Source organism: Rhinolophus ferrumequinum, chromosome 14 (genome assembly GCF_004115265.2).
Source record: "Rhinolophus ferrumequinum isolate MPI-CBG mRhiFer1 chromosome 14, mRhiFer1_v1.p, whole genome shotgun sequence".
Classification (NCBI taxonomy): domain Eukaryota; kingdom Metazoa; phylum Chordata; class Mammalia; order Chiroptera; family Rhinolophidae; genus Rhinolophus; species Rhinolophus ferrumequinum.
In genome coordinates this window covers 40,929,102-40,955,588 of record NC_046297.1, presented here as the reverse complement: position 1 = coordinate 40,955,588, position 26,487 = coordinate 40,929,102, and the positions used below count along the sequence as shown (strand labels likewise).

General features: G+C 34.3%; 1 protein-coding gene across 11 annotated transcripts in view; it reads right to left on the bottom strand.

Annotated features, from left to right (window-relative positions):
- Positions 1 to 26,487, bottom strand: part of VPS13B (vacuolar protein sorting 13 homolog B) — a 719,992-nt gene that overhangs the window by 616,623 nt on the left and 76,882 nt on the right. For all 11 annotated transcript variants that reach the window (XM_033126656.1, XM_033126657.1, XM_033126651.1 and 8 more), the window contains exons 13-16: positions 24,191 to 24,382; positions 18,253 to 18,422; positions 15,194 to 15,388; positions 1,019 to 1,143 (exon numbers count right to left, since the gene is read on the bottom strand). In XM_033126656.1, coding sequence (XP_032982547.1) covers positions 1,019 to 1,143; positions 15,194 to 15,388; positions 18,253 to 18,422; positions 24,191 to 24,382 — 682 coding nt within the window. The remainder of the gene's footprint in view (positions 1 to 1,018; positions 1,144 to 15,193; positions 15,389 to 18,252; positions 18,423 to 24,190; positions 24,383 to 26,487) is intronic.

Sequence of the window (26,487 nt, the reverse complement as noted above, 5' to 3'; positions counted from 1 at the left end):
ATCAAGAGAAAATAAGAATAATCATTTAATAATGGTTTTATCTAGTAGAAAAACTAGTTTCAAGATTTAATTAACTACAATTTCAGGTTTTTTAAAAATTTTCTGCATCAATAGGAAATTTCTTTGAAAATGTAAGCATTTACTTTACAAATGTTATTCTAACAATTATATATTATTAAAAAAACAGTATTAGCAAATGAAATACTTAATATAAAGAAATTAATATTTATTTTCTGAAATGTATGTTGCTTTTCATAAGTAACTAATGGAAAATGTATCCTCTAAATATAAGCTTCTTAATTAGGGTAAGAGAGCAAAGATATATTCCAAATAATTGAAATAATCTAAATTTTAAAATGTAGAACTATTTCACTAGAATATAATTTTATATATTTAAGCAATTATTTCTTTAATATATTACCAGTTTGCTTTCAACTAAACGAAAGGTATAAATCTCTTTGAATTTAGGGAAATATGACCTCCAAATAAAGTAACCCAATACTGATTGAAAATAAGAGCTAAAATCAATTTCTTCCAAAATTCAGTGATTACACATAAACACGTCAAATATTTTAAATGTATGTCATGGGTATACTTTTCTCACTAGCTATGAATACACATAAAATTTTTATTTAGGTGGTAAATACAGTGGCCTTAATATTAACATGCAACTTTTCCTTTAATCTTTGTATCCTCTCAAAAAGGAAAAAGGAAAGTATTTACCCTTACAATCCCGTGTATGAAGCAGCGACATTTTACAATAGCTCTAACATGGATTAAGTTATTATTTATTACCTCAACAACAGTCATCACTACCACAAAGGCTACTATGACCTAATACACATGAGACATGAAAAAGAGATTTTTAGTATCTCAGTAAAAGACAGTATAAATTCAGATAAGCTTCTAAGATTTTGTATAAAACTAACACCCTGGCATAGACAGATTTAAGGTGTTTGTTCCCCTCCTAAGATAATAAATAAAAATTACCATAAACCACATTTAACATAATACTTACCAGCATGTGGGTAGTTTCAGAAGTTTACCATAAAGAGCAGTGCTGAAAGAGGGAATGAGCGGCACAGGTAAGCAGTAAGATCCCCTATAATCCAAAGAAGTCAGTCCTGCCTGGAAACCAAATATCTGAAACAAAAATGAAAGATCCAAATGTTCGCAGAGACAAAGTTTTAATAAGCACAGGATGAAATACGTCAGTTTAAATTTGCTCTACAACAGCTGCACACTAAATGTGTTCCAATGTCTTTTTCCACTTCCGAAACATCAACATTTTATTTTACTCAATTTGACATTAAATAGTCAGAATTAAGAGATTTAAATATACAGTATTTCTTTCACATCCCTACTCTTTGTTTTAGACTAACTTTTTAAGTTTCACATTTTATTTCTATACATAATTCTCATTTAGTGTTTTATTGCCTGCTAAAATGCACATATTTTCTAACAGAAACAATTGACAGTGTTGTGCACATGGTAGATATTAACATTAACAAATTACTATTAATATCATTTTATGCCTAAAAGAGCATTAACTACAACAAGAACAATCTTAAAAATGTATTTTGTCTTCAACTTACATTACGCACACACAAAAAGAATATCCAAATATATCCTAAACTGTCACATCTTTTCCCTTTTGTGGGTGAATATAATTGTAGGTCTGAGGTTTTTCTCACCCAGGAAATTTGGAACACAGCATAAATTGTTCTTCATACATTTATATTTACAATGAACAGATCACACTCAAAAATTTTATAAGCGTTCTCTGAAATTTCTGAACACTATTTGCCTTTATAGGAAGAATCAGTATAACATCACATTGTTCACAAAACATTGCAGAGAATTAAATACGATTATTTCTGCTCCAGTTATTTCCAATAAGGTGAAAGATAAGCATCTCAAACAGGAAATACTGGCACACAGGGATACAAAACAGAGTTATTTGTTTCCCAACAACATGGAAAAGCAGCTTAACTCCAACATTTATCTTTCATTATTATTTTTTATTCCTTCGGTTTAATAAAGCACTGACTTTCCTATCTCTAGGATTAACAGTAACTGCCCAATTCTATAGTGAAACATGTTTAAAAATTCTCAATAACTAATTTTCAAAATAAAATATTTTCACTTAATAAACATCAACCAATGATCATTTTCTTAGAAAGTATTAAGCTACCTCCAATGGTTACAAAACCCTGGATGTCAAATCCTTCCCTCTAAAGTCAGTTTTCATGAAGCAAAAAAAATTTTTTTTTTTGAAATATGACTTAATTAGATTACATACTTTCAGAGAAAACTGCACTTCAAAGGACTTACCTATCAACCTAATTACTATCAAGGAAAATGAAAACACCTATTAATTCCTGTAAGTCCCGCTATTAGCCAAGTGGTAAAAAATACTAAATTGAGAAAAAGGAAAATAAAACATGTTTCTAATACTTAAGTAATCAACTTTAAAAATTAAGTTATTCCACATTCATTCCCTTTGAAGACTTGTTCTGAGCAACACTGTATACCAAGAACTTCTGGACACTGTACAATTTTAGCACTTCGTATTTCCTCTGAAAGACCCATTATTTAAAGGACCCTAAAGTTTACAACTATTAATACTATTTAATACAAAACATGCTTATTAAACAATTCCCAACCTCCAAATATTTCTAGAGTATAGAGTACATAGAGATATTTTATCACATTAGATTATCTATGTCCAACAAAAAACTCTCTTCAGCCACTTTCTCACAGGCTATAAAATGCCCTAACAGTATAATCACAGACACTATCATTAACTGTACTCAAAAGGAAACTGGGTGTAGAGGAGATCCCCTGCTGTTAGTTTGCAGAACTGCAAAGGACTTTGGGGAAACTACATATTATTTTGTAAATTTTTTACAGCTTTTACTAAATTTACATGTTGCCTCCAATAGAATATTCAAGCAAGTATAAATCATAAATGAAAAAGGGCCTATCTATTATACTACATCAAAAATAATTATTTCAAGATAACCAATTTTCAACTCTCTTTTAAATTACAGCAATAAGATGCATATATTTACAATATCAACATAATCTAATAACTTAATCTTGACCAAGGTTACAAATACCTTATCTAGGAAAAAAGGAAAACCAGCACAGAATGAATTAAGGTTGTTTCACCAAAGATAGTTCATATATTCAGAAAGAGAATAAAAGTACTGCAAAGTATTGTAGTCTGAAGTAGTAAGAATGTATGAAACAGTAACTGTAACCACCAATAGAAATTTTACCTGATGAAAATGTCAACTTGAATAAGATGACTTACATGTTACATTAAATGAAAAGTTAAACATGTTGTGTCATCTTAAAAAAAATTGAGGTAGAAAATGAAAGTTAATACACAATCTATATTTTAACACTTTAAGACATTCTTGAGTTAACATTTCATATCAAAGAAACTATAGCAGAATTAAAAACATAAAACAACTTATTTCTAATACATTTTTTAAAAAGATTGGTATGCTAACTTAGGATTTTCAATGGTAAAACAACAAAAAATATAAAAAGCACACACTAAGTGTAAGTAACAATGAAAACACGTAAGTATGATGTAAAACAAATCATTTTTATGCTGTTGTTTTTATAAGACAGTCAGTATATTAGTATAACCACAACATCCTAAAGACGTCCCTTTCTTAAAGGGACAAAAAAAAATCAAGCATTATCTCTATGTCAAAAGTTAATCTGTATATAGTAAACCATTGGAACTTGTAAAAACTGCATAAAGAATGATTATGGGGGGCAGCCGGTGAGCTCAGTTGGTTAGAGCACTCGGAACACCAGGGTTGCCGGTTCAATTCCTGCATGGGCCAGTGTGACCTGTGCCTTCCACAACTACCATGTTTCCCCGAAAATAAGACCTAGCCAGACAATCAGCTCTAATGCGTCTTTTGGACCAAAAAGACCGGGTCTTATATGTATTATATATATATATTATATATATTACATATATATTAATTATATATTATATTATATATATCATATATCATATATTATATATTATATATATTATATATATTTATATTATTATATATAAGACCCTTATATATATATATATATATTATATATATAAATAAGACCCTTATAGTAAAATAAGACCGGGTCTTATATTAATTTTTGCTCCAAAAGATGCATTAGAGCTGATTGTCCGGTTACATCTTAATTTCAGGGAAACACAGTAAATTGAAACACCTACTTGACTTGGACCTGATGGGTTCTGGTAAAACACAAATAAAATAAGTAAAAGTTTTTTTTTTAAAAAAAAGAATGATTATAACTAGAAATCTACAGCATAAGAATGAACACTTTAGGAAAAAAAGCCTTCAGGGGAAAAGGATGGAACCAGATCTAGCTGATTAAAAATTAGAACTTCAGAGCCAGAACTGCTTGTTGATTATTTGACTAAATCAACTCATTTCACATACAGGAAAAATGAAGTCCAAAAAGGATAAAGAATTTCTTCAACATTATATATTGCTAGAACAGCAATATAATGCTTCATTTGATTTAGCTCATCATTAGCTTACAATTTCACTCTGCCTTGCTTCCTCCCTCCATTTCCTACTTCCCCCTCTCCAAAAAAGTATGATTGATTCTCCACTTTTTCTTGAAGAAAAAACAAACCATCTTTCTCACCACTACTTCTCCTCTAACCATCAGCAAAATTCTATTTCTCACCTTCCATCAAAAATATCTTCAAACAGTAACCTGGAGAATGCAAATTCTTTTTCATTGCCTACTCATTCCTTAAACCCACGAAATCTAGTTTCTGTTCATGTATCATGTTCACACACACACAAAAAAACTGTGAACTGAAACTGATGCTTAGGTTCTTTTCTTATGGAGAGAAATGAAGTATTATCTCTTGATTATTTTCCCGCAATAATTTAAGTGAGGAATCAATAAATAATAGTGACTTTTCCATCACCCACAATTTTAAAAATATGAATACTGTCATTCTGTCACATATACTATTAAAAAAACAAAATCCTTCAAAATACAGTAATGATTACAACTCAACAGTGAAAAGACAAATACAGTGGTATCTTGGTTTTCGAACGTCTCCGTTGATGACCACTTCGGTTTACAAACACCATAAATTTTATGGATCTATGGTATCATTCGATAGTAAAATTTACGTTAACTTTGCAATTCGAGGGGTTGATTTTAATGGTCTGGAACAGATTAATCCATTTAGCATTACTTTCTATAGGGAAACCATGCCTCAGTTTTCGAACGTTTCAGAACTCGAATGGTCTTCTGGAACAGATTACATTCGAAAACCGAGGTACCACTGTAACTCAATTTTCAAATGAGCAACGACTTGAATAGATATTTCTCCAAAAAAAGATATGCAAATGGCCAATAACCACATAAAAAAATGTTTAACATCAGTCATGAAGGAAATGTGAATCAAAACCACAGTGAGATGCCATTTCACAACCACTAACATGACTAAAATCAAAAAGATAATAAATAACAAGTGTTAGTGTCAATGTGGAGAAATATGAACCCTCATTCACTGCTAGTGGAACAGTAAAACAATGTAACAATCCCTTTGGAAAAAAAGTTTCTCAGTCCCTAAAAATAATAAAGAGTTACCGAATGACCAGACAACTCCATACTTAGCCATATACCCAAGAGAAATTAAAACCATGTGTTCACACAAAAACCTATAGACAGACAAAAAACCAAGATGGCACAGTAGGTAAATGCTGTGCTTACCTTCTCTCACAACCACATCAAAATTACAACTAATCTACAAAACAACTATTATTGAGAATCACCTAAAATCTAGCTGAACTGAAGCCCTTCAACTAAGGATGCATAGAAGAAGCCACCTCCAGACGAGTAGGAGGGGCAGAGACATGGAATGGGCTGGTCCCACACCCCCATGTAACCATTAAAGATCTGAAGGGATATTTTGGATTCCCCAGAGGAACGAGACATCCCAGCCCACCCCAGCCCAGGGTTCCAGTGCCAGCTAGAGAAGTTCCCATAATTTCCGGTTGTGAAATCCAGTGGAAATTGTGACTGAGTGAGACTGAGGGTGGCGCACTCCCAGGAGCTCCTCTTAAATGGACCGTGCATGAACTTACCCACTAACAGAATCACTCGCTCTGAGCTCCAGCGCTGGGGCAGAAGCTGGAGAGGAGGCAGGGCCATATGGTGGGGAACTGAGATGTCTAGCTTGAGACAGGGGGGTTGGAGAGGCAGCTTTCTCCTGGACTGGGGAGCTGATGGAGGCCACTGTTTCACTGCTGAGCCCTCCCCCTTCCACGCGAGAGGATGCAGGCAGCTGTCATATCTGACTCTCTGCCATTCATCTGAAGCATCCAGGCCATTCAAGACCATTTTCAACTTTCGGGCACACCCAGGCCGCTTCCAGTGGCTTCTTCGTGCAGATGGACAAACTTGGATCAAGCTGCAGACTTTACTAGGGTCACTCAAAGGTTCACAAAATCCAAACAAGCAGCATCTGGCGTGTCCTGTATCTTTGGGTGAGCAGCCCTAAGCACGGCAATAGTGGCAGCAGGCCTTGGCTCATGGCTTGGCCTCTCATGGAGCCTCCAAACCATCTGTGGATCTCTTTGTGGCTCCTGTCAGATGGCCCTGAGTAGGGCACGGGCTGTGGCTGAACTTCACCTACAGCAGATCCCCTCCAACGTGGTACTGAGGCTGGCGTCCCCAGTGGCCAGCTTCAAAATGAGCTGGAGCATCACCCAGCCACCCCCAAGGTACGACACACCCAAGGGGCAGACTGGGCAGGGACCAAAGTCCTGCTGAGGCAGATCCGGCTCCATAGGATCAGCCTCTGCACAACAACTCTTCCACTGTAGTCAAGGCCAGTCCTCACAACCAGTGAGGCCAAGGGTCAGTCCCTCCTATTGATGTGCAATCATCAACCAAGGCTCAACTACAAGAGGTCAGCACACATAACCCACACAAGGGACACACCTGGAGTGCATGGCTCAGGTGACCAGAAAGACTGCGCCACTGAACCCCACAGCACACCTACTAAATAAGGCCACTCTACTAAGACCAGAAGACAAAGCAGCCCTACCCAATACATAGAAACAAACACGGGGAGGCAGCCAAAATGGGGAGGTAAGGAAACATGTCCCAAATAAAATAACAGAACAAAGCGCCAGAAAAAGAAACTAAGCAAAATGGAGATAAGCAATCTATCAGACGCAGAGTTCAAAACACTCGTGAAAAGAATGCTCAGTGATCTCAGGGAGAACTTTAACAGAGAGACTGGAAGCATAAAAATGAGACAGAAACCATGAAAAATACCAGTCAGAAATAAAGGATACAATAACGGAAATGAAGAATATATTACAGGGAATCAACAGATTAGATGAGGCTGAGGATCCAACCAGTGATATAGAAGATAACAGAAAATACCCAATCAGAGCAGCAAAAAGAAAAAGAATCCAAAAAATTGAGGAGTTTAAGGGGCCTCCAGGACATGATTAAGCATACCAACATTCACATTATAGGGGTACCAGGAGAAGAGAGAAAGTAAGGAACTGAAAACCTATTTGAAGAAATAATGTCAGAAAACTTCCCTAACCTGGTGAAGGAAATAGACGCACAAGCCCAGGAAGCACAGATTCCCAAACAAGATAACCACAATTAGACCAACACTGAGACATATCATAATTAAAACGCCAAAGGTTAAATACAAAGAGAGAATCTTAAGAGCAGCAAAAGCAGTTAGTTACTTACAAGGGAGTCCCCATAAGACTGGCAGCTGATTTCTCAACAGAAACTTTGCAGGCGAGAAGGGAATAGCAGGAAATACGCCAAGTGATGAAAAGCAACAACATACAACCAAGATTACTGTACCCAGAAAAGCTATCATTTAGAATTGAAGGACAGATAAGGAGCTTCCCAGACAAGAAAAAGCTGAAGGAGTTCATCATCACCAAACTAGTATTACAAGGAATCTTACAGGGACTTCTTTAAGATGGGAGGGGGTTTAAGGAGGGGTGATAGGGAAAGGGATTAAGAAGAACAAACTGGTTGTTACACAATAGTCATGGGGATGTAGGGTACAGCATAAAGAATATAGTCAACAATATTGTAATAACTAAGTATGGTGCCAGATAGGTACTGGATATATCAGGGTGATGGATGGGAATGGATTTGGGGGCAAGGGGGAAAAGGTGAAGGTATTAAGAAATACAAAATTGTAGTTAATACAGTATGGGGAATATAATGAACAATGTTGTGAAGATCATGTAAGGTGCAAATTGGACACTGGACTTATCAGGGGGATCACGTCATCAACTGTGTAGATGCCTGACCAATGAATGCACTGTACACCTGAAGAGCTGAAGTAGAATACTGAATGTCAACTAAAATTAAATATATAGGTATATATGGTCACTGGATATGGAGTACAACATAGGGAAGATAGTTGATGGTACTGTAACGGCTATATAAGTTACCAGAGGGGTAGCAGCTTGGGGCGTGGGTTATCACTTTATGAGAGGTTTTAATGTCTAACTATTGTGTTGCTTTATACACCTGAAAACTAATTTGAAAATTTTTTTTTAAAAAAACCTATACACCAATGTTCATAGCTATATTTATAATAGCCAAAAAGGGGAAACACCACAAACGTCTATCAACAGATAAACATAATATAGTATATCCATACAATGGAATATTATTCATCCATTAAAAAAAGGAATAATGTACCAATACATGCTACAATATGGAAGAACCTTGGAAACAAAATGCTAAGTAAGAAAAAACAGTCAGAAAAGACTATGTTATATGATTCCACTTACCTGAAATACCCAGTTTAGGACAATACGTAGAGACAAAGTAGATAAATGGCTACAAGGGGGAGGAGTGGAAGAGTTAATGAGGAATGAATGCTAATCGGTAGAGGGTTGCTTTTTCGGGTGATGAAAATGTTCTGGAATTAAGTAGTGGTGATGGTTGCATTAACTCTGAAAATACTAAAAAATCACTCATTTCTGTTCTTTATAAAAGATGAATTTGTGGTATGTAAATTATCTCAAGTTGTTATCTAAAAAATTAAAAATCTTACAACATAGCTAAAGTCTACTTTAAACATGACCCTTCCACTAGTTCCCTCCCCAACCATGCCCAGACCACCTAAATCCACTTTCAGGAGTTCAGCATGTATCCTGCCCATTTGTTATACCTTTACAGACTCTTTTATACCCATGAACAATCTTTAGTATTATTATGTTTTCTTAATTTACACAAATGGCAACATGCTACATATACCATCATGCTTGCTGGTTTTCCCACCAAAAATTACATTCCAGAGAGCTATCCATGTGAGCACATATACAGACCTCTAGTGATATATATCATCATACACAAAAATTCCACTGGGGCAGGGGTCAGCAAACTACAGCCCACAGGTCAAATTCAAACTCACTGCCTGATTTTGTATTGCCTACAAGCCTAAATAATTTTTACATATGAACATTTATAATCAATTTGATGACAGAAAAACTAAGTTGGATCCCCAATGAGGTGAAATGTTATCCCCCAAAAGAGAATTCCATTCTTCTCATTAGCAAAATTGTATTACAAAAAAATTTGAGTATTGTAGTTTGAATTTGATGAACTCAAAATTTATGGAAATTTGTTCTTTCTTATTAAGTACCTACATAATATCCTAAAGTTTCCTCTTGTCCGACAAAGCCTAAAATATTTACTATCTCACCCTTTAGAGAAAATGTGCTGGCGCTGCTGTGAGATACAGACTGAAAATTGGAATGGATGGTAAGGTAGATGTGTTTTTCAGCTTATTAGATCCTAAGAAAGTACTCCCCAAAATTATACTAATTTATAAACCCCACAGCCGTGTATGAAAACAACATTCCCCCAAATTCTCAGGAAAAACTTTTAACTTGAGGTCAAAAATTAGCAAATCTCAAAAAATGTAAAGGGTTTTGCTTCTACTATAACCTTCTTGATCTCTCTGAAGCATCTACCATAGGATACAAGTAATGTGGCTTTAATTTTATATATCATTCTATAGTGTATAGGGTACTTTCATTAACTTATTATGTTTCAGACATCACATGCTTTGCAATGCGTTAGCTACTTGATGCCATATATATTCAAAGGATGGGGTTAAGTAATTAAATAAAGATGACTTGGTAAAAATTGTGAAAGTTTCATCTCCATGTTTTCTTCACACATCCATGCCAATTCTCTTAATTAATAAATTTCATTACATAAAACTAGAACTACATACTATTTCACCATACAGTTAATACAGTCAAAATTAGGTATACAAAATTCAAACGTGAGACTTTGAGTATTTAATTGAAAATTAAATTTTAGGGTCTAAATTTAATTCATTTTAGGGTCTAAAATGCTGTCCACATGAAATAGACATTTAAATCCTCTGGTATTTTAACACTGTAATAGTGAAAACTAAACTTTGCAAACTTCTTCAAAGGTTATATATAGTAATCATCCCAAGTAACATGAACTGCTAAGAGACTTTATAACAAATCAGTATTCTGAGTCATATAAATTAAAACTCTACCAATCCTGAAATTTTTTAAAATATACTAGGCCACTTAAGCAGCATCAAACGTGCGATGAAATGTTCAAGAGTCAAGCAAGGCTTTATTTTTTTTTTAAGTATTCAATGTGCATAATGCCAACCAATGAAAAGTTTTTCTACATATATTATACTAGTCCCACTCTGCCCAACACCTAACTTCCTGGAACATTTAATTTATCCATTATAGTGAGAATCGAACTAACCAAATATAAAGACAAGTTAGACAGCATGTGTAGCAAAAGACCTTTACCCAAAACAACTTCATCTAGATGACACTGTAACTTTTATATTACCCTAAATATTTAACTGGGATTTTAACATATTAACAATAGTAGTGGTAAACAACTATTCCAATTAACGTTTAGGTCAGTGTGGATGACAACCATATTGATGACCAATGGCTTTGATGACCAATTTCCTTGCGGATGGGGCATGCCTTATTGATCTTTAATGCTGAGTGTCTGCAGTAAAGAAAGAACTTAATATTTACCAAATTAACAAATCCTATATAAGTAGAATACCTTGGAAAGATTAGTTAACTACCAAAAAGTATACCTGTTTCAGAAAAACAAGGTAAATTTTCTTAACATTGTAATCTGATATTCAAGTTGAATCAATACTTAAAAAAAAAAAAACAACATACACCTCAGTGTATTAATTGTGGGAATGAATAAAAAAGCATAAGTATGAAATATCTATATATCTAGCTTTCAAAAATACCTTCTGTTTCTCTCCACATAATATAAAACACTGTGATAGACCATTATAATGATCACCATGAATCACATTTCTCTTGTGTCCCCACCTCTTTGTACATGATATTGTGGCTCTTCCATCAAAGGAGTGGAGTCTCCTCCATCCTCTTAAAAATGGGATTTGGACAGACAGCTAGCAAAACATGTTCTACTATACATGGTTTGAAATCAGTCAAATTTTAACATCTTAAATACACTTGGAGGTGATCTAAAAGTGGTATCTTTAAATTGGTTTCTTTTTACTTTATAAATATGAAAATATTTAAGAACTTTAAAATAATAAACATGAACCAAGACTATTTGGAGCCCCCTCATTTTACAGTACTTTACATAAAATTTTGTGCATTTTTAGTACTTGATCTTTTTTCACTTTTTTAAAATTTATTTCCCAATTACAGCTAACATATATTATTTCAGTCAAATGTACAACAGTGATTGGACATTTATATACCCTACAAAGTGATCACCGTGATAAGTCTAGTACCCATCTGAAACCATACACAGTAATTACAATATTATTAACTATATTCCCTATGTTGTACTTTACATCCCTTTGACTATTTTTATAACTGGCAATTTGTACTTCTTAATCCCTTTCAAAACCTTTTTCTCTCATCCCACCAACCCTCCTCCCATCTAGAAACCATCAATTTGTTATCTGTATCTATGAATTTGTTTCTGTTTTGTTAGTTCGAAAAGATACATTCATCCCTATGTTCACTGCAACATTATTTACAATAACCAAGATATGGCAGCAACTTAAGCGTCCATTGATAGACAAATGGATTAAGATGTACTACATATATAAATGGGATATTATTCAGCTATAAAAATCAATTAAAATCTAGCCATTTGCGACAACACGGATGGACCTTGAGCATATTATACTAAGTTTAATTCTTATTCTTGAATTCAACTTTGTATAGTTTCCTTTGGTCCATGAAACAGAATTTGATTAGGTATATGCTATCCACAGCAATCAGACAAGGTAAAGAAATAAAAGACATCCAAATCGGTAAGGAGGAAGTAAAATTGTCATTATATGCAGATGACATGATACTATATAGAGAGAACCCTAAAGACTCCACCCAAGAAACTATTAGAGCTGATAGATGAATTTAGTAAAGTAGCAGGATACAAAATTAACATTCAGAAATCAGTTGCATTTGTATACACCAACAATAAAACATCAGAAGGAGAAATTTTTTTAAAAATCCCATTTACAATTGCTTCAAAGACTATAAAATACATGGGAATAAAGTTAACCAAAGAAGTAAAAGATCTGTACTCAGAAAATTATAAGACACTGAAGAAAGAAATGAAAGAAGATACAAATAGATAGAAACACATACCATGTTCATGGATAGGAAGAATTAATATAGTTAAAATGTCCATACTGCCTAAGGCAATATACATATTCAACGCAATTCCTATCAAACTACCAATGACGTTTTTCACAGAAATAGAACATAGAATCCTAAAATTTATATGGAACCATAAAAGACCCCGGATAGCCTCAGCAATCTTGGAAATAAGAACCACGTGGGAAGTATAACAATACCTGACATCAAATTATACTATAAGGCTACAATAATCTAAACAGCATGGTACTGGCCTAAAAGCAGATACATAGATCAATGGAACAGAATAGAGAGCCCAGAAATGAATCCATGCCTATATGGCCATTTAATCTACAACAATGGAAGCAAGAATTTATGGTGGGGTAAAGACAGTCTATTCAATAAATGGTGCTGGGAAACCTGGACAAACACATGCAAAAAAATGAAGCTGGACCACCTCCTTACACCATATACAAAAATAAATTCAAAATGGCTTAAAGACTTAAATGTAAGATCTGAAACCATAAAATTCCTAAAAGAAAATATAGGGAGAAACTTTACAGACATTACCCAGAGTAAGATTTTTACTGATATATCCCCTCGCGCAAGGTAAGTAAGAGAAAAAATAAACATGTGGGGTTACATCAAACTAAAAAGTTTTTTCACAGCAAAGGAAACCATCAATAAAACAAAATGAGATCCTACTGAATGGAAAAAGATATTTGCCAATGATACATCAGATAAGGGGTTAATATCACAAATTTATAAAAAACTCACTTAACTCCAAAAAAACAAACAACTCAATTAAAACAATGGGCAGAGGACATGAAGACACATTTTTCTAAAAAGGACACACAGATGGCAAACAGACATGAAAAAATGCTCAATCTCACTAACCATCAGAGAAATTCAAATAAAAAACACAATGAGATACCACCTCACCCCAGTCAAAATGGCTATCATCAAAAAATCAACAAACAACAAGTGCTGGCGAGGATGTGGAGAAAAGGGACCCCTTGTGCACTGTTGGTGGGATTGCAGATTGGTGCAGCCACTATGGAAAACAGTATGGAGGTATCTCAAAAATCTGAAAATGGAACTACTTATGATCCAGCAATTCCACTCCTAGGTATCTATCCGGAGAAATCCAAAACTCTAATTAAAAAAACTTTATGCACTCCTATGTTTATTGCAGCACTATACACAATAGCCAAGACACGGAATCAACCAAAATGCCCATCGGTAGATGACTGGATTAAGAAACTGTGGTACATTTATACAATGGAGTATTACGCAGCCATAAAGAAGAAAGAAATCTTACCATTTGCAACAACATGGATGGACCCAGAGAACATTACATTAAGTGAAATAAGTCAGACAGAGAAAGACAAATACCATATGATCTCACTTACATTTGGAACCTAAAGAAAAGAATAAGTGAATGAACTAATCAGAAACAGTTTCGGAGACATAGAGGAAAAACTGAGGGTTGCTAGACGGGAGAGGGGCTGGGGATAAGGAGGAAGGTGAGGGGTTTAGAAAGCAGTCAGTAACCACAAGATTGCCACGGGGTTACGAAAGTAAATTTGGGGAATGTAATCAATAATGTTGTAAAGATTTTGTAGGGCACTTGTCTCGTTTTGATGGACACTTGTCTCGTTAGGGAAACCACCTCAGGGAAGATGCAGATGCCTGATCACTGCACTGTACACCTGAAGCTGAAGAATAATGAATGTCAACTACAAGTTTATATATATATATATATATATATATATATTTACAAGAAGCGGAGTACAGCATTAGGAATAGAGACAGTGGAAATGTATTGGCTATGTGCGATGTCAGAGGGATAGTGGATGGGGGAGGGGGGTTGACACAGTGTGAGGAATATAAATGATAAACGTCTAACTATTACTTTGTTTTGTGCACCTAAAACTAATAATAATAAAAAAGATGTTGGAAAAAAAAAAGATACAGGAGAGCCGAGCAAAGCCTCCAATAATTAATATAACTTGATATAAAGCCATTAAAAAGTTTTCCTTTCACATCAAGAAATTAATATTAATAGGAGGAAAGTTGACTAAAACGCAAATGTGTTAAACCCTTCTTATAAAACACTGTCTCAAATAAATGTTCCCCTCGAAGAAATCATGAGCCTTTTACAGCATCTTTATAAACTAAGTGCTCTTTCACACGGCTTATAAATATTATCAATGATACAAAAATTCTTCAAAAATTATAATTATTATTATCTTATAAACATCAAGGTATTAATCCCAAATAATTGAAGGAATATCTTACATTTTTTATTCATTTCAATTATATTGATAATGAATGTATCTAGCATATCTTATTTAAATTTCATTTTATGGGGTACTAATTATAAGAAATTACAACTCAAAAAAAAAAAGACATTTAATTCTCTCAAAGCCAATCAGATACTAATAAACAAGAAAATTCACTTTCCATACCTTAAGGTAGCAGTGTGCATAGCAATAATGAAGCAGATTATCAGAAGGCTGAGTAAGGTTGCTGACCACATGCACCAAATGTTCAGCATACATCGGCACAGAATGTTCCAAATTAATTTTGTCCACCAATATCTGAATAGATGGCAAAGGCCGAAGAGATTGGAAGTTTGTAGTGTTCATTAAGTTGCTTGAGTTCTGGAAAATAATAATGTTCACTTTGTATTTCAGGAGAACAGTGACGGACTTTCAGTGATACAAGCTTCAGATTGGCACATTTTGCAATGATATCAAATGAAACTAGAAATGACACTGTTCTTTGGGATTCTCTTACCAAAACAAAATACAAACACCTTCTATATATTTTTCAGTATGTCCCAGATTTCAAAAAAATGCATACTTATTGCAAAGTTGTCACTGCCCTTTTAGCTAAAGTTTTTTATATTTTCATCAACTATAATATTGCCACTACGTGTCTCAATACAAGGAAGATGTTTTCTTAAGTTCAAATCATTCCAAAAAAATTTCCTAGATATTCCAGAGCCAGCCATCTTTTATCTTCTTTCCCTTTATTCACATTCAGATGACTAAGGGACTAAGTAGACTACTCCAGACAGTTTCAAGATACTCAGAATAAACAAAGTTTGTAAAACATAAAAACTTATGATTCATACCTAAAAATATAAATGTTAAAAGTTCATAAAGTCCTAAGAATCTCAAGATAGGCTTAGTATTTTCAGTGTTATAGACAGAACTTTTCTCAGCTTCCAAATAAATACAGGTAAATTTCATGATATCCAGAATATCAAGCAACCCCTTCCTGTTCTAGACTTAACTTAATTCTATTAAAATGCCATACCCGTAGTTCTGAAAGAGGAACAGTGTGACCTTCTATCCAGAGGTATGTGAAAAAATGTGGGGAGAGCAGTTTCACTACTTTGTTTTGTCTGTCTTTCATTGTCACAATAATTGGGGAGCAGTACTGGCATTTAGCAGACATTAGCCAAAGATGGTAAAAGCTACATAATACTTCTATAATTAAAAAAACCAATAGTGCCATTATTGAGAAACACTGCCTAAAATTGACTAAATTGAACATACAATCCTGCTTTTTAGATTATTAATCATAATTTTTAACCACCACTTCTTATTCAATTACTTTAAGCAAATTCAGTTTGGATTACTGAGGTATAACATACAGTAAATCACAAAATCTTAAATGTAGAGCTTGGTGAACTTCTACATCTGTAACCACCATACATTTCAGGCACTTTAGAAGGCTCTTTATATCTATACTCAGGCAATATTGAACCCCACCAATCACCATAGCCAATCACCATAGATAGTTTTGTTTGTTCTTGAAGTTCATATAAATGGAATCATACAGTATATACTTATGTCTGCCTGCTTTCATTCAACATAACATCTGTGAGAATTATCTGCGTTGTTCATCTTAGTTGACACTTTCACCATTATGAAGTGGTTCTTTATTTCCAGTAATACTATTGCCTTAAGCATTACAGTTGCTGGTTTTAAAACAGCCACACCATTTTTCCTTTGATTAACATTTAAATGGAATATCTTTTTCCATCCTTTTCCTTCTATCTCACATCATAGTTTTCAGTTCCAGAACTTCATTGGGTTCTTTTTTTATGGACTGTGGTTTTTTTTGAAATCTTCTACCTTTTTGCCTCTTTCTTGAACTTATTAATCATAGTTCCATTAAAGTTCATGTCTAATACTGACATATTTTAATTTTCTCCATTGTAACTTTCCACAGGTGATCTCTTTACCTAGCAAAACAATAATTAAGTTTGATAGCCAATAGAGCGCAAATATACAAAATGAAACTAGTGCATCATAGTCAACTCCCTGCCAGACTTCCATAAGTTCTTATTTACCGTTAGAGTTAGGATAGTTTTTACTTCTATAATTATCATTATTGTATAGACTTCAAAAGAAATGTAACCAAAAAACAATAAATTAAAAATAACAAATACCTTATATGTATATGGCAAAATCAGAAAGCAATACACTATATATTGACCTTCAATAAATATTAAGCATCTAATAAGCTCTCATTAAATACAATAACAATAGTAATCACTGGGTCCCTAATATGTGCAAAATGATTTACATGCATTATCTCACTGAATATTCAAAATAATTATAGAAGCTAGGTACTACAGGGGAACTGCTCTGTGCCAGCACCCTTACAATCTTCCACAAATCCATGTAGACCACAAAAATAAGCCTCAACCACAGCAGCCCTAAGCCTTGGGAGAACATTCTGTGATACTCTTAAAACAGGGAAAGATAGGTAGTCTGGTGAAGAGCTGCTAAAAGACCGTTTCTCATTCACCTTCTCATCCTGAGGAAGGCTGCTATGAGACGTTTTCTCATCAGTATCCCTCATTCCGGTGAGATAAGGGCCTTTCTACCTATCCCTCTTAAGAGTAAAGCTATAGGCTACATAGCCTGCTTAGCCGCAGTGTAGAACTGAATCCTTATCAACAGGGTACCCTACCATGTATGTTGCACGTCATTTGGCCCTCTGGTTTCAGGGTAATCCTGAAAGAGACACAGCAAGCTGATACCACTATTGATTTGTTTTTGCTGTCTATATAAGTAATAAATTACCTAAATATCTGGGCTCGTTGCTTCTTTACTGGCTGAATCTGTCAGCCCATTTGAAAAACATAATTTTCTTTTGTTTTTCAGAAAAGGAAAATTAGGCTTAGACATATAAAGCAAGGTGTCATAAGGTACCATAACTACTATGTGGTCTGACTTCTAGGCCCATGCTCTTCACAATTTCTCTATACAGCCTTAGCTTGAGGTTATTAGAAAAAAAATTTATACATGTTTATACACAGACATGTATAAATTTTTTACATATATATGTTACTTTCTAAGAAAAAACAATCAGTTACATTACTTTATCTTCACATGGAAAACTATATAAGCAGATATTCTTTTACTTAATCACCTTCCTCTTACAATATCATAGGACCAACAAATATGCATATATGGAAAAATGAGAAGTAAATCGCAAAATATACCTTTTCTCCCATAATGATAGGTAGCAAGTGATCCAGCAAATTGAATTCAGCCATGAAAATTGTGCAGGTACATTTGAGGAGAGTAATACTTGTATGTCGAGTAGGAATATATTCCTCCAAAGATGCCACTTCTTCTGGACTCAATATTGTTTCATTTTCATCCTTAATATCTAAAACGAAATGATAAAAATTTAATGAAAAATTATTTTTTAAAAATAATTTTCTTCAATGAGTCAATAATTGGTTACCCAAATTTTAAGGTCAAATTCTATTTTTTTCCAATAATAAAGCATTGTAAAACAATGTTACCTTTAAAAAATATAAATTATACTACTCTAGAATATAAATGTATGTCTTTACTGTATAAAATTTTACATTTTTGATTTAAAAAAACTTTTTTTTTTACAAATACCATATGATCTGACTTATAGGTGGAATAAAAAATAAAAAATCTCATAGGTACACAGAATAAATTGGTGTTTGCTAGAGGCAGGAATAGGGGGAGGGTGAAATGTGTAAAGGTGGTCAAAAGATAAAAACCCCCAGTTTTAAAATAACTAAGGCATGGAGATGTAATGTACATGGTGACTATAGTTCATAACACTGTACTGCATATTTGAAAGTTGCTAAGAGCATAGATCTTAAAAGTTCTCATCACAAGAAAAAATATATAACAAAGTGTGGTGATGGATGTTAACTAGACTTATTGTGGTGACCATTTCACGATATATACAAATCTTGAATCATTATGTTGTACCCCTGAAACTAATATAATATTATATGTTAATTATGGCTTAATAAAAAAAATTTCTTAAAAAAAAACTTTTTTTTTTTTTTTAAAGATTTTATTGGGAAAGGGGAACAGGACTTTATTGGGGAACAGTGTGTACTTCCGGGATTTTTCCAAGTCAAGTTGTAGTCCTTTCAATCTTAGCTGTGGAGGGCGCAGCTCAGCTCCAGGTCCAGTTGCCGTTGTTAGTTGCAAGGAGCGCAGCCCACCATCCCTTGCAGTAGTCAAACTGGCAACCCTGTGTTTTGAGAGCCTGTGCTCCAACCAACTGAGCCATCTGGCCACCTGGGAGCTAAGCGGCAGCTCATTAACTTCATCCTAGTTGGGGAGGGTGCAGCTCACTGGCCCATGTGGGAATCAAACTGGCAGCCCCATTGCCCAGAGCTCACGCTCTAATCAACTAAGCGTCCACCCAAATTTTTCTATCGTCCACCCTAATTTTTTTAATATTTTAAAGAAATTCTCATTCTCTTATGTTAAAAGAATAACAGCTTTTAGATATGTGAGATAATGTAAAAGCAAACCACAAACTGGGGGAAATATCTGCCATAGATAGATACATAGATAGATATAAATATCTCCACAAAGGACTTGTACTCATAGCATACTAAAAATAAAAAAATTTAAACCTCCTAAAAACAAATAATAAACAAATAATTCAATAGAAAAATGGCCAAAAAAGCCTTGAATAAGCAAAAAATAATATATCCAAATGGCAAAAAATTACATCAAAAGCTAGTTACCACAATTAGCATCAGATACCTGCAAATAAAGTCACAATGTCATAGAACTACAGAGCTACTGGAATGGCTAAAATAAAAAAGACTAGGAATACTAAGTGCTAGCGAGCAGGTAGACCAACCTCAGCAAATTTTTTCTATAAAGACTCATACAGAAAATATATTAGGCTTTGTGGGGCATACAGTCTCTGCCACTGTAGTACAAAAGCGGCCACCGACAAAATGTAACTTAATGAACATAACTATGTTCCAATAAAACTTTACCAACGAAAACTAACAATTATACTTCATGTAGTTTTCATGTATGACAAATAAGATTCTTCTTTATATTTTTTCCAACTGTTTAAAGTGCATAACCCACTATCAGCTCACCGGCTATACAGAAAGAGGCAGTAAGTCATAGTTTGCGAACCCTTGATCAAAAGCAACTAAAATTCTCCTACATTGCTGGTAGGAGTATAAAGCAGTTCAACCACTTGGGAAAGCAGTTTGGAAATATCTACTAAAGGTGAACATATGCAATCCTTTTACCTACGTGATTCCATTCTTAAATAGCCAACAGAAATGAGTACATATGTTTAACAAAAGGCATGTACTAGAATTTTTGGCATCAATATCATAATAACCCAAACTGGAACCTAACCAAATAATAATCAACAGTAAAATGGATAAAAGTTACGGTATATTCATACAGTGGGACACTATACAGCAATGAGAATGAAGCTCATAAACATAATGTAAGCTAAAGCCAGAGACAAAAGAGCACATACTGTGTGATTCCATTTACATGAATTCTAAAATAAACAAAACTAAATCTATGATGTTTGATGTTAGGAGAGTGGTTTCCCTTGGAGTCAGAGTATTAACCAGAAGAGGGCACAGAGGGGACTTCTGGAGTGTTGGTAAGGTTCCATTTCTTGAACAGTTACATAGATGTGGTTAAGTCTGCAAAATTCACAGAACTACAGCCTTAGGTTTTATGTGCTTTCCAATATGTACATTACACTTCAAAATAGGTACAAAATAAGTGGAGAACTGCTAACTACTTAAGACTTAATACATACGCACTCACTTATATGAATGTACAGGCAGCTCTCGCTTTGCACACTTCTGATATGCATTAATTTGTTCAAAAAAGCCAGTTCAAAAAAAAGCACAGTTCAAGTATCAGTTACCACTGTATAGTAACTATAAATAACTTCGTAAAGTACAACCTTCACTGCTAGTTCTTCAGTCCACAAATCATTACATAAACAAAAGATGAGCATAATGATCTATATAACCAATCATGTCACTTCTTTTCAAAGTTTGTCCGGTTTGGTTATTGGTATTTTTTATATTTAGCTTATGCATTGATAGCAAAGCATGCAGTTACATTGCCTCCTTCTTTACTGATGATAAAACCACATGACATTTTATAAAAATGGATAATTGAAACAAAGAATTGGCGATCAAAGACAAAAGTGCAGCAAAGAACCAAAAAACGGTACGCTGGAAGTGAAATTCTAATCGAACATAAATGGTGTTACAGAACAGCTGACCGTGGGAAATACCCACACTGCACCACTGGAGAGACTCTACATATGCAGCTAAGAGAACTTAGTAAAGACAAACTTATCGGTTTGTCTTTAAAGAATGGTTGTGATAAAAAAAAAAAAAGAAGAAAAAAAATGAAGATGTGCCAGAGGAAGTGATATAAGCAAAATACTTCCTGTTAAAGGAACTCTAAGAGGTTTTCACTACATGGACAGTGTATAGGATAAAATGTAGGAATCTGATTCAAACTTAGGAGTATAACAATTTGCCATGGCACAGGAAAGGCTCTCCATATTGTAAATTATATGATGAGAAAGAGACAAGTACTGTTCAAACTACTCTTAATAAGTTCTTTAGCAATAAAATGTTTAATTTTTTACTATTTCTTTTACTACTTTTTCCATTTCTATTTACATTTATACCAAGTGTAAGACATTTTTCAGTGTTTTGACAAAAATATCTAAAAGTGTGGAACAACTAATTTGTCCCACTTCCCATGATTTCAGCTTACACATTTTTATGGTCCCTAACTACCATGCACAGTGAAAACTGCCTATATGTTAAACTAAAGGCAACAAGCAGCAGTTTGTTTATATAAATCACATTTTTGAGATGATAAACCTCAATAAAAATTCATAAAAACTTCAAGTACAAATTCATGTTTTATATACTTACCTGTGCACGCGCACGCGTGTATGTGTGTGCTCACGTGCATGCATCGTCCACATGTCATAATGCCACTGTGGCAGAGACTGCTAATCACAATCTCTTCTCTTCTTTTTTCTAGCTATAAAACCCTCTGAATTTAAGTCAGGTTTTTGGACTTCTTGAAACTGTATTTTCCAGCCTCCCTTGCTGCCAGGTGCAGAGACAATTTACTAAGTTTTGGTCAATCAGATGACAGAGCCATGTCATTAAATGAAACTACATACCTACCATTTTCTCTTGTCCCCCCTTCCTATTGATTAAATTCAGACATTGTAATGGTGAATCAACACTGACCATGCAGATGACGTATATCTCAGAGGACATTAGAATAACAAGATAGAAGGAATTCTGGGTCTGAGACAGCCTTATGAACACAGTTGCCCTAATTCCCTGGAGTATCTACCAGTGTGGACTTCTACATGAGAAAAACAAATAAATTAAGTACTGTTTTCTTGTGTGTGTGAACATAAGTTTTCATTTCTCTAGGATAAATACCCAGGAGTGCAGTTACTAGGCTATATGGTAGTTGAGTGTTTAGTTTTGAAAGAAACTGCCAAACTGTTTCCAGGAGTGGCTGTACTATTTTGCATTCCCACCAACTATAATGAATGAGTGATCCAGTTTCTTCATATCCTCCCCAACATTTGGCGTTGTCTGTGTTTTTCATTTTAGCCATTATGTACATACTACCCCAGCACTTATAAAAGTGTCTGGGATGGAGTAGACATCCAAGCAAGGTGCAAGAAACAAATGTGTTATGTGCTTTTACACGCCCTAATCTTTGGAAGTTAAGTCCTATTAGTGTATCATTTAGGATAACACAAATATGCTGTAATAAAAGTCAAATAATAAAAGCTTCAACAAAAACAGAATCTTATTTGTCTTTCACATAACAATTTGAATCTAAGGGATCCAGAGTTGACATAGTATTACCACATACAAAAACCTAACTTCTTTCTATCTTATTGTTCTGTCATACTCAGCATGCAGTTTTCATCTTAGGGTCTAAGATGGCGGCTCCAGCTCCTGCCATTATAACTGCGTTCCAGGCAGAAGGAAGGGAAAAAGAAAAAAAAGGATGGCATGCTCTTTTCCTTTGGCCCAAGAATTCACATGAAGTTCGCACCCATCCCAAATGCCAGAACCTAGTCATATGACTATTCTTGGGATGTGTAATCTTTACGTCTATCATAAATATTTCTACCACAGGAATTTGTATACTACAAAATAACATGAGAATGGATATTGGGAAGACAATTTAACCATCTCTTCCATAGTAATTAAACAAATTAAAACAGAGAAACAAACAAAACAATCATTGGTGTTAATGAAATTTCCTAAGGTCAATAATAAGTGGGAGTCGGAATTCAAACTATAGTCTGACCCCTTAGGCTGAGTTCTTTACTATCCTTTACTCCATCACTGGGCTATCATGTCCTACTCTAAGGTAATTTATTACATAAAAAAGGAATTTTTATTTTATGAAACTGTGATAACCATACCTTTATACCCTGTAGAAAAAATTCATTGCACAGTAAATTCTTTTTTACCAGTAAGCCGTAAGTTTTCTTGAATCTTAAATGTATATGTTTAGAGCCCATCTTCACGTCTGCTCGTCAGAATCCACTACTGTGGGAAAAGGGTCATATTTTAAGAGTATTCACTGGAGGGTTGGCCTGATGGCGCGAGCTCTTAACAACAAGGTTGTCAGTTCAATTCCCACATGGGATGGTGGGCTGCGCGCCCTATAACTAATATTGATAACCGTGACTGGACTTGGAGCTGAGCTGCGCCTCCACAACTAGACTGAAGGACAACTACTTCGAGCTGATGGGCCCTGGAAAAAAACACTGTTCCCCAATAAAAAATTTTAAAAAAAGAAAAACATTAAAACAAAAAAGAGTATTCACTGGAAAGAGCATCAAAAAGGTGTGACAATAAAATACTGACAAATACTGGCAAATAAGTACCTATGCAAATAACTTCCAAATCTTGACCTCTCCCATAACTTCAACACACAAGTTTATTCTTCAAAATCAACAACTAAATACATGAAGATCAGATAGGCAAAATATACTAAAAAGGGTAAGTTAGCAAAACATAACAAATTGGATTATATAATCATTCAAGTCAACTGGCAAGATATTTAAGTCAAAAAACAAACCTGGCTTTAGCCTGCTATATGGTTCATACTCGTGTTCCAAGGCACAAACAATCATTTTCAAAATTCTATGTACTGCACTGCTATCCAAGCGAAAATCAAGAGGACCTATAACAAGGCTTTTGGTAGACTTCTCCTGAACTGTTCCCAAATCTTCATTTTTTCCTGAAGAAAAGTCTTGTTGATTTGCAGAACCTTCAAGAAGCCAAATTCTATATTAATATTTTAAGCATCAGATATACCAAGTATACATTTTAATATTACTTTTATCTCATCTTTTCACTGTATATTTTAATGTTTTAAAACCAATTCTCCTGCATACAGCTGCATACACAGAATTTTGCCAATCTGTAATTTTCTCAATACAGATGAGAAGATATTACCATCAAAAAACAAGTGATTCAAAAAAAATTATTCCTTTTATCTATTTATGTTATAAGAAGTACTACAAAATTGAAATGGTCATTCTTAGAATATTATTTTCTAAAATCTAATTCTTTATATAAATAATTCTATACACAATACTATTATGTTGACTGGAAAAGGAGCTTCTGGAGGATGTTGCCTTTTACTACTATTTTATCTTAGAAGTTTCACTGAAAATTAGACTGTTTAAAACTACATGTTCACAGGGTAAATTGCAACTTTTATGATGACCATGGGAGTGAACAACAGGTATTAACTGCTTTGAACCTTTACAGAGTAAAATTATTATGGCCATGCTCCATGTGGCAGAATGCAAGTATCTCAATCCCTTATCGGGACACACATTGAAGAGAAACAAAAGCTGTCTTCTAAAATATATTTTGGCTCTACCTACAGGTATTTCCCCTTGTGTACACTCCGTATAGTAGAGATTTGGTTTTAATACATAAATCCTCTATTATAAGTGATAATATGTGGTAATTTTTCATTCTTAATCCATTTTTTCTATTCACACAAAAATAGGAAAGGAAGGCTTTTCAGTACCTAATACCTTTAGAATCTAGAAAAGCCCAACGAAACACAGAAATTCTATAGCTACACCTCCTAATAACTTTTTCAAAAATACATTTCCTTCATTTCAAACAAAGGAGTTCAATTCTATCTCTAGTCTCAGTACAATGGACAAAGTGATTAACTTATTTGTATATTCTTAGCAAAATGACCACACACAGATTTAAATGTCACATCAAATAAGACACGCATTACTCTTATACCTATTTTATGATATGTATAAATAATATCAAGTCACATTAGAAATTAGGTATAAATAACATATTCACATTGAAAAAAATTACTATCCATAGCTTAACCAGGCATTTCTCTTAGGATGGGGTAACTTGAAGACAACCAGAAGAACTCTGGTTGCAAATCACAATATTCAAAAACAAGGAGAAAGCCCTGCTCTGAGTCCTGTAGGGGCCACTACGCTGCCTGAACAAATGTCACTTTGTGAGAAAACCCTTCTTTTAGACATCAAATTATGTCTAAAAATAATAGAAACCTATAGCCTTCAATTTTTTTCCAGATAATGTATCTTGATTATAATACTGTTTAAATTTAGATGCCAGTAGCTTGTCTGAAATGTAAAACTGTGACTGGCTTTTTACTATATATTTTCAGTAAGGTATTTATTTGTGTCCACCCTCAATATATTTGGTCGCTCAGTCCCCTGCATGTTTGGATACTCTAATTTAGCATCAAGATAATATGCAGCTGGCATGACAAAAAACGACGGACTTGTCAGTCTCTCCAGGACAGCCAGAGGCAACAGAACCTACAACGCCCCCGTCTGCCTATACTCTTTTACCTGTTAATAAAAAAATTATTCTTCCTATCTGAGAAGGAATCTGCAAACTATCAAAACAACTCCACCAAGAGTTTGTGCTGTCTGTGTGCAAAAAAATGCTACTTTCATTGTTGAGAAACACTATATCCCAAGTTGTCCTCTTACTGCAAATTCACGTGCTCTCTTCCCCCACAGTCCTCACTAAAGTTTGTTTGTAGTTAACCTACACCTTATGAGTCTGGGTCTCTATATGAAACCCACACTTTTAAAGAAAAAAGCCTATTTTAGCCCTACCCCAGGAACTAGAAAACTAATCCTTAAATAGAATAATGTAGGAATCAAGAATCGTTCTATTGCAGCAAACACCTAAATGAACACCAACACTCTCCCAAGACATCAAAATTCAAAAGGGCAATGAACCATGTCTCTCTCATCCTTTCCCTCAATCCAATAATGGAATTGTTTCAATTTTATCTTTTTGCACATTTCTAAACTCCCTGTTGTAGGTTACATTTTCAGCTATCTACTT